Here is a 21,002-nt window from a genome sequence, read left to right on the forward strand (position 1 = left end):
CCAACCTGTCCCCACTGCATAGCACTGTCATCTGTTACTCCTACACCCAGACAACTATAGTGATCCATCTTGAACCCCTGGCTTACGTAGATCACTTCAGATATCTCTGGAGCCTGCTTATTAAGGGCAGACATTAATAATGACGTCTCCTCTACCTCATATACCAGCATAGCTGTTGGCCCACTGATTAAAAGACTGTTCAAAGATCAAAACCTCAAACCCAACATAAGCTCAATGCAAGCAGCAGTGATGCCTGCCCTTTTGTATACATCATAGATATGGGCAACTTGCAGTAGACATCCTAATCAACCAGGAAAGTATCACCATCATTGTTTCTGTAAATGTAAATTCTTCCAAATCCATAGATCTGTCAACATCAGCCTCTTCTCCCATCCCAGCATCATCTCATGACACTCGACCAGCTCCTCTTGATAGGCCACCTCATTCGTTTGCCTGACACAGTTGTTCAAAACCCACATTCTGCTTCAAGTTTTGTTAAAATACTTAAAGGAAATCTTCATAACCTCCTTGGGGGAAAATCTGATACCCTGATCAGAATTTATGGAGAGGGACAGACAGATTTAGTGTTTCAGATCAACGATCCTTTATGATCAGTTCTGATGATGTCAACTTCTTGAACAAAAATTGGTTAATGGAATCATCTTCCACATAATGGTCTCAATGTTTGGGCCCTGTGCCTGGTGGAAATAGGATGGCAGTGACTGGAAAAGCAATGTGTAACAACTTTTTCAATTTCCCAATTGTTTTTAAAAGAATTATGTAGAGCTGCTTTTTTAAGTCACTACCACATATGTATTTGTCCAGTTGTGTTTAATATTATTTATCTCTGTATATACAAGGACTGGGCCTCTCGGGAGTGGGAGGGGGTGGGCATCGGGGATCTTTTATTCTGTGAATGTGTTCTTGTGTGTGACTGTTGGTAATGTGTTTTTAACATCTTGACCCCATAGTAACGCTATTTTGTTTGGCTGTATTCATAAGTGTTCATGTGTGGTTGAATGACAATTAAACGTGAAGGGTTGAAAGTGCAGGTGAAGGGATTCCCCCTCTTTTAGTCAGGGAATATGACAAGATAACTATGTGCAGAATGCCTTGGAGAAAACTCTGAGGTGTTATTAAAATGCTCCTGTTCCCCTTGTCATTTTAGATAATAAGAGATTACAGGTTTGAGAATTGCTGTTACAGAAAGCTTGGTATGTTGTTCCGTACATCCTGGTGTGGTACAATCTGCCACCATTTTCTGTCACTGGGGGAGAAGGTATTTTTTATTTATATCAAATTTCTGCATTCCAGTTAAACTGTTAGATACATGGAGCTCCTTTTAATCATCAAGTAATTAATTCTTCAGACAATCAGATCATTACTGGCAGATGAAACACAGTGCGAGGTTGAGATGGAATTCATGACTATAATATAGTACTCAGGATATCTTGTGATGTTTCAGATTTTCTAGAAGTATACAATGCAACATTGCAGTGGTGAAGTTGAGTTACGGATCACATTTCCCTTGATGCCCTTGTACCTGTTCAACTGGAAGGGGGGGGGGTGGAGTTGGGAGCAAATTACTTGGCCTCTTTTATGGGGACCAGAGTGGAGTCAGATAGTATGTCAGGGAAGGTTTTATTACAAGATTGAATTTTTAAAAGTTGAATATTTGTGAAGAGAATTAATGTCATGTTTTCCTCCCCAGACATTGGTCAGCAGTAATGGAACTATTTTGACCACCATGCCAATGGTGGTTGGGCCAGAAAAGGTTCCAATCAAGCAGATTGTTGGAAATGGAAAAGCACCAGTGGAGGGGCCAAAGGAGGGTGAAAAAAGAACAACACACAACATCATTGAGAAGCGTTACAGATCCTCCATCAATGATAAAATCATAGAGCTCAAAGACCTTGTGATGGGGACGGAAGCTAAGGTCAGTCAGCGGCATTGATTATTTTTTACATACTGTTACGTACCCCGTAACTGGGTTACCAAACCAGCAGAAATGGGTCACTCAGTTGGAGTCTGGATTACTAGAACTAAGAAAGTTGTATTAAAGAAACAAGCAACACAGTACTCTAATCAAAAGGATAATAAATGCAACAGTTCAGCAATGATAAACACCCATGTACACAGAATTAGGATAACAGGATCAATCAAGCTCTATCGTCGTCTAGGGGTAAATGACCAGTTTCAAAGTGACGCAAAGTTTAGTTCAATTGAATTCAGTTCAGTTCACAGTAATCACTGCCGTGGGAGATGGACAGTGGGGGGAAGGAGAGAGAGAGCAAAACGAATGAATATTCAAACGGCTTCCACACAGACCTTTGATATTCTTCGCAGTCAGCTTTCGGGTGAGCCCTTCGTGATGTCTTCTGAGGTCACCGACCGTGACCCCACCGTTTCCAGATACGATCGTTTCTCTGCGGTGAACCTGGGACCCAGGCAAGGGCGGACACACACACCAGGTTCCCGCCGGTCATGCCTTCCCACCCTGTGCGTCTATAGCTTGGTCCCGCGACCAGCCCTCCAAAACTTCCCACCGACTTATGGGAGGCGCACCGCTTCCAGGGTCTCGTTACCTCGTGGTGTCGTGTGTGTCTTGCCTTAGCGAACCTGTCCCTTTTTATCCCCCTGCTGGGGTATCGCCTATCCATCACTTCAAACAGTTCAGGGCTCAAAGGGGGAGCCGATCTTGACAGTTCTCTTTCCGTTAAACTCTCCCTTCATTAACATCTCCAAATGCTGCTCCATTGTTTTCCTTATCTCTGTTTCTCCTGAAGACAGGTGGCAGACCAACTGCTGATCCCACTGGTGCCAGCACAGGACAGCTAACATCTTAATCTATGTGTATTCTCGTCACAATACAGATTGCGTTATGATATATTGTTTGTAAAGATACTAACTTACAAGGATTTTTTTTTAAAAAAGTTCTCATATTAAATAAGTCCCGTTCCATAGTTTGTGTTTCATTCATGCAACAATCCAGATTTAATAGGAATTTATCCAGACTCAGAGCTCACGATATCTTGAGTTTATTATTGAAAAATATAGCATAAAAACAAGCCCTTCGGCCCAACTAGTCCATGCCAACCAGGTGCTCTGGCAAGCTACTCCCACCTGCCTGCATTTGTCCCATTTCCTTTAAGTGTTTCCTATCCATATACTTATCCAAATATCTTGTAGTTGTTGTAGTTGTATCTGCCTCAATTACTTTCTTGGCAGCTCGCTCCATTCATGCACGTCTTGAAACTCCTGTGACTGTAGTATATATCCTGTTTTACTCCCTGTCTCTGTTTTACAGCACAGAATAAGCACTAGGAGTCACGCTGCCCAGCAACCCCCCCCCCACCCCTCCCAATTTAATCCTAGCCTAATCACAGGACAATTTACAATGACCAATTAACCTACCAACCAGTACGTCTTTGGACTGTGGGAGGAACCAGAGCACCCGGAGTAAACCCATGTGGTCACAGGGAGAATGTATAAACTCCTTACAGGCACAACAAGAATTGAACACTGGTGGCCTGTATGGTAATGCATTGGGCTAACCACTACGTGACCGTGCCACCCTTAATTTTGGGCTTTCAGATTCTGTGCATATTGCATCTGGCACGGAATCAGAAGTGTTGTGTCAAGAATTTTGGTTCTGTAAGGGAAAAGTTGAGTCATAATCTAGAACATTATCAGAGTATTTGAGTGATGGTATTTGAAAACAAATATGTAGTTGAATGGCCTTGTATTCATTATTCACATATGAGCTATTTTAATGAGGTACCCGATACTTGGCAAACACTATCGACATCAGCTCAGAAAGCAAGCTTTGAAAAGTGTCGTTTTAAAATATAGAACTCGTGCACCTTTATAACTGAGCTTCAGACAATCTAAAAAGAGCACCTTAAATTAGTTTAATATCTTACGATGTGGTTATTGCTAGTTAGAACAGTTTATGTGGAGAGTTTCAACAAAGCTATTGGATTGGAGGTTTGGGTTTGACCTACAGATGAAGTAGTGTTGAACATGTTTTAATTTAAGCAAGTGCCTAAGATGGAGATAGAGTTTTGTTTTGTCTTTTTAATTTTTCTTTCTCACTGTGTGTTTCTTCACTACCAGCAACACTCAGTAATAGGAAGAGATAGTGCAATTTGCATTAGTTGGGGAATGAAGTTAAGTAGTCAAGGAATCAAACACATTGTGCAGTATATTCTATGACCCTTTCATTAAACTTTTAAAAAATGTAAACGTACATTAATTTGAACGGCAACAGATGCTCATAGTGGGAAAGGCTGCAGACTGCTTTGGAGGCCTAGTCATTGGGTATATTTAAAGCAGAGGTTGACAGGTTCTTGATTAGTATGGGCACATAAGGTTATGGGGTTAAGTAGGAAAATAAATCAGCCATGATTAAATGCTGAGCAGACTATGTGCTGAATAGCCTAATTCTGCTCTTATGTCTCATTACATTTACTGTATGTAACAACTTTAACATAGTTAAAAAAAAATCAAAAGAATTTCATAGAAGCTTTATTGGACAAAGTTAAATGTTGAGAGTGAAGCAACATACATAAAAGTTGCTGGTGAACTCAGCAGGCCAGGCAGCATCTATAGGAAGAGGTACAGTTGACGTTTCGGGCCGAAATCCTTCGTCAGGACTAACTGAAAGAAGAGCTAGTAAGAGATTTGAAAGTGGGAGGGGGAGGGGGAGATCCAAAGTGATAGGAGAAGACAGGAGGGGGAGGGATGGAGCCAAGAGCTGGACAGGTGATTGGCAAAAGGGATATGAGAGGATCATGGGACAGGAGGCCTAGGGAGAAAGAAAGCGGGAGGGGGGAAGCCCAGAGGATAGACAAGGGGCATAGTGAGAGGGACAGAGGGAGAAAAAGGAGAGAGAGAAAAAGAATGTGTGTATATAAATAAATAACGGATGGGGTACAAGGGGGAGGTGGGGCATTAGCAGAAGTTTGAGAAGTCAATGTTCATGCCATCAGGTTGGAGGCTACCCAGACGGAATATAAGGTGTTGTTCCTCCAACCTGAGTGTGGTTTCATCTTTACAGTAGAGGAGGCCGTGGATAGACATATCAGAATGGGAATGGGACGTGGAATTAAAATGTGTGGCCACTGGGAGATCCTGCTTTCTCTGGCGGACAGAGCATAGGTGTTCAGCGAAACGATCTCCCAGTCTGCGTTGGGTCTCGCCAATATATAGAAGGCAGCATCGGGAGCACCGGACGCAGTATATCACCCCAGCCGACTCACAGGTGAAGTGTTGCCTCACCTGGAAGGACTGTCTGGGACCCTGAATGGTGGTAAGGGAGGAAGTGTAAGGGCATGTGTAGCACTTGTTCCGCTTACAAGGATAAGTGCCAGGAGGGAGATCAGTGGGGAGGGATGGGGGGGGGAACGAATGGGCAAGGGAGTCGTGTAAGGAGCAATCCCTGTGGAAAGCGGGGGGGGGAGGGAAAGACGTGCTTAGTGGTGGGATCCCGTTGGAGGTGGCGGAAGTTACGGAGGATTATATGTTGGACCCGGAGGCTGGTGGGGTGGTAGGTGAGGACAAGGGGAACCCTATTCCTAGTGGGGTGGCGGGAGGATGGAGTGAGAGCAAATGTGCATGAAATGGGGGAGATGTGTTTGAGAGCAGAGTTGATGGTGGAGGAAGGGAAGCCCCTTTCTTTAAAAAAGAAGGACATCTCCTTTGTCCTGGAATGAAAAGCCTCGTCCTGAGAGCAGATGCGGTGGAGGCGGAGGAATGGAGAGAAGGGGATAGCATTTTTGCAAGAGACAGGGTGAGAAGAGGAATAGTCCAGATAGCTGTACCACCCCACCAGCCTCCGGGTCCAACATATAATTCTCCGTAACTTCCGCCACCTCCAACGGGATCCCACCACTAAGCACATCTTTCCCTCCCCCCCCCGCTTTCCGCAGGGATCGCTCCCTACGCGACTCCCTTGTCCATTCGTCCCCCCCATCCCTCCCCACTGATCTCCCTCCTGGCACTTATCCTTGTAAGCGGAACAAGTGCTACACATGCCCTTACACTTCCTCCCTCACCGCCATTCAGGGCCCCAGACAGTCCTTCCAGGTGAGGCGACACTTCACCTGTGAGTCGGCTGGGGTGATATACTGCGTCCGGTGTTCCCGATGCGGCCTTCTATATATTGGCGAGACCCAACGCAGACTGGGAGATTGTTTCGCTGAACACCTACGCTCTGTCCACCAGAGAAAGCAGGATCTCCCAGTGGCCACACATTTTAATTCCACGTCCCATTCCCATTCTGACATGTCTATCCACGGCCTCCTCTACTGTAAAGATGAAACCACACTCAGGTTGGAGGAACAACACCTTATATTCCGTCTGGGTAGCCTCCAACCTGATGGCATGAACATTGACTTCTCAAACTTCCGCTAATGCCCCACCTCCCCCTCGTACCCCATCCATTATTTATTTATTTATATGCACACATTCTTTTTCTCTCCTTTTTCTTCCTCTGTCCCTCTTACTATACCCCTTGCCCATCCTCTGGGCTTCCCCCCTCCCCCTTTCTTTCTCCCTAGGCGTCCTGTCCCATGATCTTCTCATATCCCTCTTGCCAATCACCTGTCCAGCTCTTGGTTCCATCCCTCCCCCTCCTGTCTTCTCCTATCACTTCAGATCCCCCCCTCCCCCTCCCACTTTCAAATCTCTTACTTGCTCTTCTTTCAGTTAGTTCTGACGGAGGGTCTCGGCCCGAAACGTTGACTGTACCTCTTCCTAGAGATGCTGCCTGGCCTGCTGCGTTCACCAGCAACTTTTATGTGTGTTGCTCGAAATTGCAGCATCTGCAGATCTCCTCGTGTTTGTGTTAAGAGTGAAATAATTATTCATTTATCTCATTTGGTTGATGAAAAAGGTTGTAAGCTTATTTTCCTACAAGATTACAACTATTTTACTAAATTAAATTGAAAATAGTGTATGGCATTATGTGAGTTATGGTGATCGTACATTTGTTTCCAAGACACAAAAAATCTAATGTGACTTATTTTACAGATGAACAAATCTGGAGTTCTAAGGAAAGCCATTGATTACATTAAATACCTGCAACAAACTAACCACAAACTACGACAGGAGAACATGGCACTGAAAATAGCCAATCAGAAAAACAGTAAGTAGTGCCATTGTCATATTAAAGGGGAATTTTCTGCATCTTGCAGCCTTTATAATGACAAGTAGGCAAATTTCAGCTTTTTCCATTTCTAGTTCTAGCCATTTTCACTTGTTTGAATTTAAACACAGTTCTTCTTTCATGCACACACCTACTTAATATTATGCTTAAGAGAAAACCTGTTTTTGATGAGATGAATAATTGTAAATCAAAGCAATGGAATTAAATGTTTCCTCTTTACATAATTACAGAGGGTCTGAAGGGATCTGAGATTTCCAGTCTGTTGGATATTGATGCGGACCTGAAGACCGATGACTTCAAATCACACTTATTGATCATGTCACCCCCACCTTCGGATTCTGGCTCCCCAGGCACTTTCTCACCTTGCTCCATTGATTCAGAACCAGGAAGCCCTCTTCTCGATGAAGCAATGGTAACAGTCATTTAACTATATTACTTCTGTTTTTTTAAAAACTGTAAACTGTAATGAGTTAAATTTTTGCTTGTTATTATGGTTGATTTGTTATTAATCCTGTGTTCATGCAGTTTGATCTTAGTTTCCTTAATTAAATAACTCATATGTTTGAATATATCTATTATTCTAATTATTAGTGTAAATACGGAATGCTCTTCCTCCAAGAGGATGTATATGCTGCTGGAGGGCAGGATATTATTAAGCACTTGTTAGGAAGAAGTATCAAAATTTATGTAGCAAAGGTGGGCAGATGGTATAGGAGTACAGATCAGCCAATTGTTGAACAGTTTTAATGTGTTGAATGACCTACTTCTGTTCCTAAATATTGCATGTATTACAATGAAACCTTTCCCTACAGGTAAAGGAGGAACCATTGTCTCCCCCCACCCTTGGTATGCTGGACAGCTCCCGGATTCTTCTGTGCACCCTCACCTTTCTGTGTCTTTCTTTCAATCCACTTGCTTCACTGTTTGAACATCGAGTCCATCCACCAGCACTTGAAGATTCCGGACATTCTGGTAGAAGTATGCTTGGAATTGAGGCTGGTAAGCATTCCTTTAACAAATGATCTTTGAAATTGGTTTCCTATTTACCCACCAAAATTATCTCATATGTCCCCTTTGCGTGAGCATGTAGTTCTAATGGCTTCTACCTGTCTTTCTCCTTAAACTCTCCCATCTCCTTTATTTACCTATTCCATCTGTTCTTGAATGTTAAGACTTAAACATTCCTGCATCAATCACTAACCTTGTCAATAAATTTCACAGCTATGAGGAGAACAATATTTTGCTCTTTGTTCTAAATTTTGTATTTTAGTCCTAAATTCATGCTCCTCAGTTACAGGAATGTTTGGTTATTATCTCTTAATCTCAGAACTTGGAGGAAGAAAATAATTCTTCCAGGTATTTTTAAATTTGTATTTCGCTATTCTAGGCAGCAATCCAGTGAATGAGAAGTATACCCACCTCTGAAGTCTCAATATGATTCCTATAGTGTCAAGTTCAATACTGCACACAGTAACTGAATATCCTTTATATTTATAGGTTCAGTATGTTGTAAAACTATGCTTTCATCAGTTTTTGTTCAACGCCTTCAAATTGCTATCTGTAATATCCTATAGACCTCAACCCTCTCATTTCTCATCTGACCCAGAGAATTCAGTATTTAAATTTAGCTCATACTCTCATCTTAACAATATTCAAGCATTTTTGTCTTCAGAAAAATTCAGTATCTGGGTATCTACTGCAAATTTGGGCATTCTCACTTTTGCGCTATATCTAAATCATTGATGAATCCATTAAACAGATGTGATCCTAAAACGGAACCAATCTTTGCACCCTCAACTACACTTGTAGCCACTCTGAAAATCTATCTGTAGTTATATTTTTCCCTTAATAATCTTCCTCTTAAAACCAATCTTCCCTCAGCAGCTGGAGCATTTTTTTACCTCTAGTAATCTTATCACAGTGCTATCGTATCACAGGCAGAGTGTCCATGATCACAGCAGTTTCACAGTCCACTGTATCTGTTACTTCCAAGTAATTCTAGGAGTTGTGCTATGCACAGTTCCTTTTGAAATAATGTTGGACATACCTATTTTCCGTAACAAGGTCATCTCATCCTTACTTGAAAGGTTTTGAAATTTTCCATCCATAGGGTGTTGAGAAACCTGCCCTGTAATAACATGGATTACCCCTCCCTCTTTTCAAAACGTTTGGTTATTTTCTGTTTGTCTATCCATTTCGCATCCAATCTCAACATAGCCTGAAATATAATTTCTGAACCCTCTGTATTTTACTCATCTAACAGGATATATTCTGCTAGAATCTAGCAATTTTTCTGCCATCAACCTAACCAAATATTGCAGTCTTCCTTTTGCCTGTTACTAGATCTGTCATCTTTCTGTGAATATTTTCACCTCTAATAAGCTTAATAAAGGCTAAAATATTTATTAAATCTTTCTGACAGTTTTTGTTCACCACTTATTAAGTTTCATTTGTTTCTCAATACATCTGATTTTAAACATGCGTTTCTTTCTGGTATCTTAGTGAAGTATTTTGCACTTCACTCATATTTATCAAATAGCTGCCTCTTAGTTTTATCTTGGCTTATTTGTGTTTCAATCTATTATTTTCCTACATGTTTTGTTTTCACTACAACAATGGTGCTGTGGGGGAAGGGTGATGGAAAACAACAGGCAGTTTGACCTCTCTTGCCTGTTCTGCCAGTCAGTAAGGACATAGATCATCTTTTACCACAGCACCACTTTCCTGCATGAACTCCATATTGCTTGAATCCCTTAATATCTGAAAATCTAGCAATCCTTTTCTTGAATAAACTCGGTTTATGAGACTCCATAGACCTTGTGGATAGAGAATAGTAACAATTCACTACCCCATACCCTCTGTGTATCTTCCTTCCTCCTTGACTGAACATTTTCATAGTCATAGTCATACTTTATTGATCCCGGGGTTGTTTAATTTAAAGGAACACTCCTAGTAGCTTTCCTCCTCGGTGCATTGCTGTACTCAAATTTCAGACTGCACTTCGTCAACTTGAAGCCCAAGTTCCTTAAGCTCCAGGTGTGATTGGCATGAATGCCAGTGGTTTCTATTACCTTGCTCATTTAACTTCTGCATCAGTTCCATCAGTTCACTAGTGTTGCCATAATTGTCTTTTTTTAAAAATTTAATTCCTACGCCATCATTTTAACTCACCGACCCTGCACTTTGGGGACACCGTGCTGAAAAACATTGTGTTTTTCTGGACACACAAATTCAGTTTCCTGGGCACTACTAGAGTGACGACTTCAATTAAGCAACTCTACCTGGTAACTCAATAACCTGGAGACCAAAGCCTACCTGTTTGCCACTTTACATCATTGAATGGCTGCAGACACTGCTGTTATAGATAACCACAATGAGAATATGTTAGTTTTAATGATTTGTTAATATTGCTTTTGTTGTAAATTTCTACCAATAATATAACAAGTGCTCTGAAGCAATTAGGCATCATCAGTTTTAGTTTTTGAAATAAATCGTTTCTATTTTAGAAGAGTCCAAAGGCTGGTTTGATTGGATGCTCCCCACCCTAATCCTCTGGCTGGTGAATGGCGTCATTGTGCTGAGTGTATTTGTGAAACTCTTCATTTACGGTGAACCCATCACGCGTCTCCATTCTCGGTCCTCTGTCACATTCTGGAGGCACCGCAAGCAAGCAGATCTGGACTTGGTCAGAGTAAGTATTACACTTGAAAAATACGGACACTGGAAATGTGATCTAAAAACAGGCATTGACTAGAAATGCTCAGCAGGTTGGGCAGTGCCTGTGAGTAGAGGAACGGTAAACATTTCAGGTCAGTAACCCCTTATTGACCTGAATCGTCAACTCTGATTCTCTGTGAATGGATGGTGATTAACGTGCAGTATACTTCCATATTTTTACTCTCGTTGTGGATTACATTTGATTGGGACATAAGCGAGATAATCATGACTCTAGAAAACGTGTTACATGTAAATCCCTTGTAATGATCTCAAGCATCCTTAAAATCTGACTTTATACAAATTAGAGGGCTACTAAATACTTCTATAACAATTAAAAAGAGACAAGATCTGTGAGCAGTGGTGTTCTGCAGGGACCTCTGTAATTTATGGTATATCAGTGACCTGGATGAAAATGTAGGTGGGTGAATCAGCAAGTTTTCACACGACACCCTCAGATACAAGAGCAGAATTAGGCCATTCGGCCCCTCAACTCTGCTCCACCATTCCATCATGGCTGGTTTATTATCCCTCTCAACACCATTATATGAAGGGAGTGGGGGAATAACAGGATACAGTAGGGCATATTGTATAAATTGGCATCAAGACCAGCACAGTGCTGAGGGCTGAATGGCCTGTCTCATGCTGTATTGTTCTGTGTTCTATGAAAACAGGCTTTAAAGTCCGGGGGGGGGGTGTGGGGGGAGGAGAGAATGGGGGATGGTAGTAGCAGCTTTTGTGGTCTTTTTAGGCATCCGTTAGTCTCATGAGACCATGGATTTGCGCCTTGGAAGGTTTCCAGGGCGCAGGCCTGGGCAAGGTTGTATGGAAGACTGGCAGTTGCCCATGCTGCAAGTCTCCCCTCTTCACGCCACTGATGTTGTCCAAGGGAAGGGCATTAGGACCCATACAGCTTGGCACCAGTGTCGTCGCAGAGCAATGTGTGATTAAGTGCCTTGCTCAAGGACACAACACGCTGCCTCAGCCAAGGCTCGAACTAGTGACCTTCAGATCACTAGACAAACGCCTTAACCACTTGGCCACGTGCCAACACAAGCTTTGGTGATAATGATCATTGAATCAAAGTCACCCGACTGAGACTCAAGTCTCAAGCTTGGTGGTCTTGGTGTAGTATGGGTGTCTGAGCAAGTTGTTCAGTCCTTTGGAGATGTGCTAATTCAGACAGTGTACTGGGAAGACCATGTACAGAGTGATTAATGATGGGCACTCGTGGAAAATGCGATCCAAGATCCTGAAATGCATTGAAAAGACTGTTACGTGGGAAACAATATTGTCCCTTATATCCTCAGTTTGGAAATTGCATCTGTAAGTCCCTAGCTTTGTGATACAAAAAGTCCTAGGAATCCTTGTTTACGTGTTTCCCTCTAGAAGTAAATAAAATGATTTCTTAGTTGCTTAACATGAACAGAAAATGCAGTTGAATTTCTGGCATCACTGAGACATATGTCTGCAGACACTGGAATCTAGAGCAATATTCAGTCTTGGAGGAACTTGGCGGCTGACCGGTTGGGGCAGGGGAGGAGAGGAATTGTCAATGTTTTTGGGTTGAAACCCTGCATCAAGACTGAGAGGGAAGATGGCCAGCATGGCGATTAATGAGATGGGAATTGAAGGTGATAGGTGAGCTGAGGAGAAGTGGAAGATGGCAGGCAAGTTGTGCCAGGTAGGGGACGGTGGAGGGAATTGGTAGACAGTGGCATATGAATGATGGGTGGAAGCTGACAAATAGGAAAAAAACTGAGAGGCCTATGGAATGAGGTGGCAGTGGAGAAGTGTGAAGGCTGAAGACAGCTCCTAGAGCAGGAGTTCCCAACTTTTTTAAAGCCATGGAGCCTTGCCGTTAACCAAGGGGTCTGTGGACCCCGGGTTTAGAACCCGTGTCCTAGAGAGAGATAAGCAAGAATACCAAGGTCTGTCAGTACTGGAATCTGCAAAGTAAAGAAGGTGATAAATGGGAACCATAAGAGAAGAGGTGAATGGCACTTGGAACCAGAGCCAGATATGGTGGGGAGTGGGTATGAGACCCTGTGGATGTGTAGTGGTGGATAAATCCAGGAGTGAGATGGGGACACAGATGGATGATGGGGCTGCAGTGTGGTTTTGCTGGGGAAGGAGGCAAAAATTGGAAGACCAAAGGAAAGAGAAGGAGAAGGGTAAAAAAAAAACACTGGGCTTCTTAAAATTGGTTCCCTTCCACCAACCCCACTGCCAATCCTGGTGTTGTATCTCTCAGTAATTTGTTTACAATTTACAATTCTACTCTTGCTGAGAGTAAGGACACCTTTGTTATGTTCCCAGAAAAAATTTTAGCAGTCAACTCCTAATTCTGTTATTATTCTTCAGGGCTGCTCATGCTACCTATGTGCAGTCTATCTAAGCATTGCTGTAACTATAGTGATATGTAATACAATGCATATTGCTTTCCTTTGTTATTATTTCTTATTACCTTATTTAAACTTTCTGGATAAAGGGGTTTCTTGTGAAGAACTAATATTCTTACTGAGTTTTTTTTAACTGAAAGCTGACCTTTTCATGCTTTTTAAAACTTTTTTTAAAACCAAAAGGAGTCATCTACAAACCCCATTTCCAGAAAAGCTGGGATATTTTCCAAAATGCAATAAAAACAAAAATCTGTGATGTGTTAATTCACGTGAACCTTTATTTAACTGACAAAAGTACAAAGAAAAGATTTTCAATAGTTTTACTGACCAACTTATTTGTATTTCGTAAACATACACAAATTTAGAATTTGATGGCTGCAACACACTCAACAAAAGGAAGTTGGGACAGAGGCACGTTTACCATTGTGTTACATCACCTTTCCTTTTAGTAACACTTTTTAATCGTTTTGGAACTGAGGATACTAATTGTAGTAGATTTGCAATTGGAAATTTTGTCCATTCTTGCTTGATATAAGAGTTCAGCTGCTCAACAGTCCGTGGTCTCCGTTGTCTGATTCTCCTCTTCATGATGCGCCATACATTTTCGATAGGAGATAGATCTGGACTGGCAGCAGGCCAGTCAAGCACACGCACTCTGTGTCTACAGAGCCACGCTGTTGTAGCCCGTGCAGAATGTGGTCTGGCATTGTCCTGCTGAAATAAGCATGGACGTCCCGGGAAGAGACGTCGCCTTGATGGCAACATATGTCTCTCTAAAATCCTAATATACGCCTCAGAGTCAATGGTACCTTCACATACATGCAACTCACCCATGCCGTGGGCACCGATGCACCCCCATACCATCACAGATGCTGGCTTTTGCACCTTTCGCTGATAACAATCTGGATGGTCATTTTCATCTTTGGCATGGAAAACTCGACGCCCGTTTTTTCCGAAAACTAGCTGAAATGTGGACTCATCTGACCACAGCACACGGTTCCACAGTCTTTCGGTCCATCTGAGATGAGCTCAGGCCCAGAGAACTCACCGGCCTTTCTGCATAGAGTTGATGTATGGCTTCCTCCTTGCGTAATACAGTTTCAAGTTGCATTTCTGGATGCAGTGACGGACTGTGTTGAGTGATAATGGTTTTCCGAAGTACTCCCGAGTCCAGGTGGTTATAATTGTCACAGTAGCATGACGGTTTCTTAGGCAGTGCCGCCTGAGGGCTCGAAGATCACGTGCGTTCAACAGTGGTTTCTGACCTTGCTCTTTACACACCGAGATGTCTCTGAATTCTCTGAATCTTTTCACAATATTATGTACTGTAGATGTTGAAAGACCTAAATTCTCTGCCGTCTTGCTTTGAGAAATGTTCCTTTTGAATTGACTAACAATTCTCTCACGAATTTTGGCACAAAGGGGTGAGCCACGACCCATCCTTGCTTGCAAAGACTGAGCCTTTGATGGATGCTACTTTTATACCCAGTCATGATACCTCACCTGCTACCAATTAGCCTGCTTAATGTGGAGTCTTCCAATCCGGTGTTACTTGAATATTATGTGCACTTTTCAATCTTATTTTAACTCTGTCCCAACTTTTGTTGAGTGTGTTGCAGCCATCAAATTCTAAATTTGTGTGTATTTACAAAATACAATTAAGTTGGTCAGTAAAACTATTTAAAATCTTTTCTTTGTACTTTTGTCAGTTAAATAAAGGTTCACATGAATTAACATATCACAGATTTTTGTTTTTATTGCATTTTGGAAAATATCCCAACTTTTCTGGAATTGGGATTTGTACATTATTATGGACCTGTAATAAAATGGGAAACTATTTTCATGTACATTAGTTAAGGTTTTATGGTCTTTTACTTCAATGGAGTTGTACCTACAACTGAATAATATTCTTTTTCAACTGCAGCCTTTAGTCTCTTTTTATTCCTTGTTTTTTTTCCTACTCTCAGTTAATGTACTTTTGTTAAATATTGCAAGTAATCAACTTTCTTTGGACCTTTGAAGTTTGGGCTGTACTGATGGAGGATGTATCTAATGGACGTACATTCCGCTCTTTGCTCTCCAGACCTTTTATAGCAATGATACCTGGAGGACTAGATACACTGTTAGATTTTGGTACATTAACTTTGCAGACTGGGTTTCAAATCCAGAAGAAACCAATCAAGATTATAATCTACTGGCTGTGAGTCTAATGTGGAATGAATTTTTACAATTTTAACTCACTTCATAGGCAGCGTTGAGTCGCAGCTTCACACTAGTCCCAATGTAGAAATTCCACTCAAAGTTCACCGGAAAATTGGTTTAGAAAGGATAAAAAGACAGTTAACTTGGTCTAGAACAGGTGTTTTCGAATAGGGGCATATTGTTTTGCAAGGTAGCTGGGACTTTAATCTGATTAAGCTGATTTGAAATCTTGCTTATGGAATTCTGACACTGGGTTGTTTTGTAACAAAGGAATCAGTTGCTTGGATAGGCAAAGGATGGAAGAGCTTAATATAAGATTATGTTAAAGGTTATTGGTGCAAGGATATTATTGGTTACGTTATAATAAAATGTCAAACACACAAGAAAGTTTGTAGATGGTGGAAATCCAGAGCAACACACACAAAATGCTGGAGGAAATCAGCAGGCCAGGCAGCACGTATGGAAAAGAAGAAACAGTCAACATTTTGGGCCGAGCCCCTTCATCAGGACTGAAAAGGAAGGGGAGAAGTTAGACTTTTAGGTTTCTCCAGCAATTTTTGTGTGTTATAATAAGTCCTTTGATCAGGAATATGCCACTAATGATCATATCATGCATGTTAGGTACATTTACATTAAAATAATTAAGTCAAGGATTTACTTCTCATTACAGGGTGCCTTTATTGCTGCTGCAGGAAACTTACAGGCTTGTTTATTGGCACTGGGACGAGCACTGCCAGCTTCCCGGTTAGACCTAGCCTGTAGCCTATGTTGGAATATCATTCGGCATGGCATTCAGAAGCTGGTGTTTATGCGCTGGCTGCTGAAGTGGACGAGAGGTCTTCGGCAAGAAGCACAGCTTCAAGAAGAAGCCAAGACGAGTGCACGAGATGCTGCACTGGTATATCATAAACTCCATCAACTGCAGCTGACAGGTATTGTCAAATGATGAACATGTCTCAATTTATTTGACCAGATTACTTAAGGGAAGGTGGGGTTTAATGTTTATGATTGCATGCAATGCTGCTGTTTGCAGAATTTTACAATGCACAAAATGTCTGCTGCAAATGCCCCTATAACAACAGAGAAATTGGGCCATAGTTGAGACAAACAAGTCAAGTTGTTCTGTTTGAAGTTTTCCAAATTATCCTTTATGTCTTCATTTATTTGTCAGAGGACCTATTCTTGTGACTGGAATTACACCTTAACAAGTGCATCAAAATGCTTCCTATGACAAAAGGCAAAGACTTGAGAAGATTTTATATAGTCTTATTCATTACTTCCTGACTTGTTTATTCTATACGCCCTGTGGTAAGGTCTAAAATTCGTTTTTTTGTTTTTAATCCAGAATAGACTCGTACAATTTCTGTGATTGTTACCTTCAAATTCCTTCCAGTCAGAAACCAAAATTGCTGTTTGCTTTCTCTATATACCTGTTGGATTAGGGTCTAAATTCAAAGTTCAAATTAAATTTATTATCAAAGTACATATATGTCATCATGTACGACCCTGAGATTCATTTTCCTGTGGACATACTCAATAAATCCATAATAGAATCAATGAAAGATCACACCAACTTGGTATTCAATGAATGTGCAGAAGGCAACAAGTTGTGCAAATACAAAAATAAAGTAATAATAATAAATACTGTAAACATTGAGAACGAGATGAAGAGTCCTTGAAAGAGTCCATAGATTATGGGAACATTCGTGATGCAGCAAGTGAAGTTGAGTGAAGTTATCCCCTTTGGTTCAAGAGCCTGATGACTGAGGGGTAATAACTGTTCCTGAACCTGGTGGTGTGAGTCCTGAGGCTCCTGTACCTTCTCCCTGATGGCTGAGGGGTAACAACTGTTCCTGAACCTGGTGGTGTCAGTCTTGGGGCTCCTGTACCTTCTCCCTGATGACAGCAGTGAGAAGAGAGCACGTTCTGTGTGGTGAGGGTCCCTAATGATGGCTGCTGCTTTCCTGTGACAACTTGCTATTTAAATTGTTATTTTTCTTATAGTTTAACTTTCTTTATTGTTACCTATGTGTTTGTATAATCACCTGTTTGTAAATTTTCAATAATTTGCAGTGTACTTGCATATGTTCTTGTGTAGTTTCTTTGCCTGCGAGCCGGAGATGTCTTGGCAGCATTAAGCAAGCCTGACCTTGGTTGACAGACTTTTTGTCAAATGATACTGCATTATCTAACTAGCAGTACAAACCAGAACATGAGGTCTCCAGTCCTTTGTTACTTGCCTCTTCTCTTTGTTACTTGCTTGCTAGTACAGGCTGACTCTGTCTGACCATGTAATATGAAGAACATCTAATAAAATGGTTGTAACAAATAGATTTGCACTTTAATTTTTGACAGCCGAAAGACTGGACAATATGATCTCCAGATGCAACATACCATAACTGTCATAATGCACTTAATGACTTAATTCCACTGTAGTCCACCAGCCTTTTGGTTGCAATATTATTGATTATTTTAAATGGAGATACTGAAGCCATATGATAAAACTATTAAAATCATGAAAGGTTTGGACAGAATAGTTAGTAACAGATTTCAAATGCTCTGGAAGACTTGAATGTTTTTTGCCACCCTTTACCTGGAAACCAATAATCTCCCAATTTTTTTTGCAGTAAAATCAATTTAGCAAAGTTTAGAGCAACAAGCATTGTATTGAAGGGATTTTTTTTTCTCTCTTTTCTTGCAATGTAGATAAACTGGTGCAAAGTCCCGCAAGTGCAATCAATCTAGCTCTGTCCGCAGTTAATCTAGCAGAGTGTGCAGAGGAGAAAATCCCCCCAAGTGTCATGGCAGAAATCTATATAACTGCTGCCATCTGCCTAAAAAGCAACTTTAGTGGCAGATTCTCCTTCCTACTGGTAAGTAGATTCCCTGTGCTGTGCATTTTGTTATTACAGGTAAATTTATAAGAATGAATTATTTTGCATCTCCTTTTCATGAAGATTTAAAGTGGGGGCCCACCAGGATATGGATACAATGAACCAAAAGGAGTTTAACTCTGTTAAAGAATATGTAAAATCTGTGTAGGGGGAGTTTAAAAAAAAAAGCTGAAGCCTGAGCCTTTCTGAAGCCAAGAGTACCAGGAAGTGCACTCAGTAGCCACCTGATTAGGTACCCCCTGTACAGTACCCAATAAAGTGGCCACTGAGTGTATGTGTGTAGTCTGTCTACTTCAAGGTTTGATGTGTTGTGTGTCAGAGATGTCCTTCTGCACTCGACTGTTGTAACACATGATTATTTGAGTTATTGTTGCCTTCCTGTCAGCTTGAACCGGCCTGGCCATTCTCCTCTGACCTCTTTCATTAACAAGGCATTTTCACCCACAGAACTGCCACTCGTTGGATGTTTTTTTGCTTTTTTTACATCATTCTCTGTAAACTCTAGAGATGGTTGTGCATAATGCTTGTAGGAGATCAGCAGTTTCTCAGATACTCAAACCAACACCTCTTGCACATTCATTTCACAGTCAAAGGCTCTACTGATGTTTGGTCTGAACAACAACAGAACTTTTTGACCACGGCTCCGTGCTTTTGTGCGTTGAGGTGCTGCCGCGTGATTGGCTAATTAGATATTAATGAGTAGGTGTACCTAAAAAAAAAAGAAAAAGTAGCCACTGTGTGTATGAACATAAGTAGGCCACTTGGTCCCTCTTGATATCTGGCGTTCAATTTATCTGTCCCGTCTCACCATCTCTTATGTGCTGGTTCCCAATAGTCCACAATTGCCTGATCCTTAAAACATTATCTACCTTCTCACTATGAAATATGCTGTATACCAAATTATCCAGCCTTCATAGATCTCTGGAAAAGAGACAAGGTATTCTTCCACATCTCAGTTTTAAATGGCGACCCTTACCTAGTTACCATGTTCCTTTGTTGAAGGTTCTTCCATTGATGAAAACATTTCAACATATTCCTATTGTTACCCCTTAGGATCGTTAATGCTTCAATAAGATTATCCTCCGTTCTTCTAAACAACAAAGAATTTGGATGTGAATTCTTTACTTGCTCATGATTGGGCAACCCTTTCATTCCAGGAATTAGCCCAATGATTCTTGAACTCCTTCCAGTCCTTTCTTAAATAAGACAACCAAAAATATGTGGCTTTGTCAAAGTAGTGTATAATTGTAACACTGTTTCCCTGTTTCTAAACCCCAGCCTTACTGCAAAAAGCCCAATGTGCCAATTGCCTTCCTAACTACTTACCACATCTGCCTGCTGACTTCTGGGACAAGAACAAGATCCCTTTGTACTGCACTCAATTGTGATCTTTTTTCCCGTTTAAATAGTAGTTTTGGCTTCCTGTAATTGAGGTGCATGACCCCACTCCACTCCATTTGCTAAATCTTTGCCCACTCACTTAAACTGTGCTATTGCAAGGCTTATCTGTCCCCATTTAACCACCTGCTTTCATGGCAGCAGGTAGACTTGGACATCTTGCAATCTGTCCCCTCCTCCAGGTTGTTGATATAAATCGTAAGTAGTTAGGGGCCAAGAACTGAGTCTTGGGACACTCCATGAGTTGTGTCATTCCAGGCTTCTATTAAGACCATATTAACACACTTCTTCCAATAACATGACTTAACTAGTACACCAGTCTTTTATGTACCACCTTGTTAAACATCTCCTGGAAATCTAAATACACAATATCTAATGATTCCCCTCTTAGGAAGTGCATAGAGTTGATTGCTGAGAAGGCGAATTTGTGAGTTCTAATGCCACCAAGGAGTCTTGAATGATGAGATACAGCTACAACACTAAAATCCTGATTCTACAACAGTGCTCATTGATGGCATGCATCTACCAACAGAGTGGGGTGCAATTATCCTGGGAATGTTCATAATCTTCAAATGTATTGCAAAGTTACTTCAGCTGAATGTTTTTTTTTCCTAAACCACATTTAATCAAATAAATTCATGGTCTGTGTATTTTTCACATTCATAGCGCTATTTCCTGCGTCAAGCCCGGCGAGTTTGCCAATCCCAGTGCAGTTCTGACCCAGGCACCTATCACTGGCTTTTCCATCCCCTGGGGCACCGCTTCTTTGTGGACTGTGATTGGTCTCTTAAATCAGTTGCAAAGGAAAGTCTCTTCAGCTCTCCAAGGAACCCAGGTAGGAAACACTAAAGTCCAAGTACACTGTCCGCAATTCCTCTGAATTAAAAAGAATGCACTTTTTATTGATAGCTCACAGTTTCTGTAAGCAAATTGTCATTTTTTCTGCATGTAGTTCAGACACCAGAATACAAGAACAATAAAAGTGGATTCCAGTATTTGGGACAGTACTTAAAAGAACAAAAATGAAATTTAAAAATATAGTTGTGGATCCTTTGTTTATTTAGGACACTATGCCACTTAATTGGGGCAGGAAACTGTTTCTAACCCGCAGTCAGTCATGTTAACTTGTGTGGTTATTAGACACTACACAGTGCATCTAGTTTTTAAATAGCACCAGTTGTGTGTGTTTGTGTTTAAAAAAAAAGCAGTGATTATTGCCACTGA

At 41.3% G+C, this 21,002-nt stretch overlaps 1 protein-coding gene across 1 annotated transcript in view; it reads left to right on the forward strand.

The window, feature by feature from the left end:
* LOC134354016 (sterol regulatory element-binding protein 2-like) overlaps positions 1–21,002 on the forward strand; it is a 59,370-nt gene that overhangs the window by 13,578 nt on the left and 24,790 nt on the right. The window contains exons 5-12 of the mRNA XM_063062671.1: positions 1,712–1,936; positions 7,033–7,147; positions 7,399–7,580; positions 7,981–8,167; positions 10,675–10,859; positions 16,157–16,418; positions 18,193–18,359; positions 20,445–20,613. Of these exons, the coding sequence (XP_062918741.1) occupies positions 1,712–1,936; positions 7,033–7,147; positions 7,399–7,580; positions 7,981–8,167; positions 10,675–10,859; positions 16,157–16,418; positions 18,193–18,359; positions 20,445–20,613 (1,492 nt within the window). The remainder of the gene's footprint in view (positions 1–1,711; positions 1,937–7,032; positions 7,148–7,398; positions 7,581–7,980; positions 8,168–10,674; positions 10,860–16,156; positions 16,419–18,192; positions 18,360–20,444; positions 20,614–21,002) is intronic.

This window comes from Mobula hypostoma, chromosome 11 (genome assembly GCF_963921235.1).
Source record: "Mobula hypostoma chromosome 11, sMobHyp1.1, whole genome shotgun sequence".
Taxonomy (NCBI): Eukaryota; Metazoa; Chordata; class Chondrichthyes; order Myliobatiformes; family Myliobatidae; genus Mobula; species Mobula hypostoma.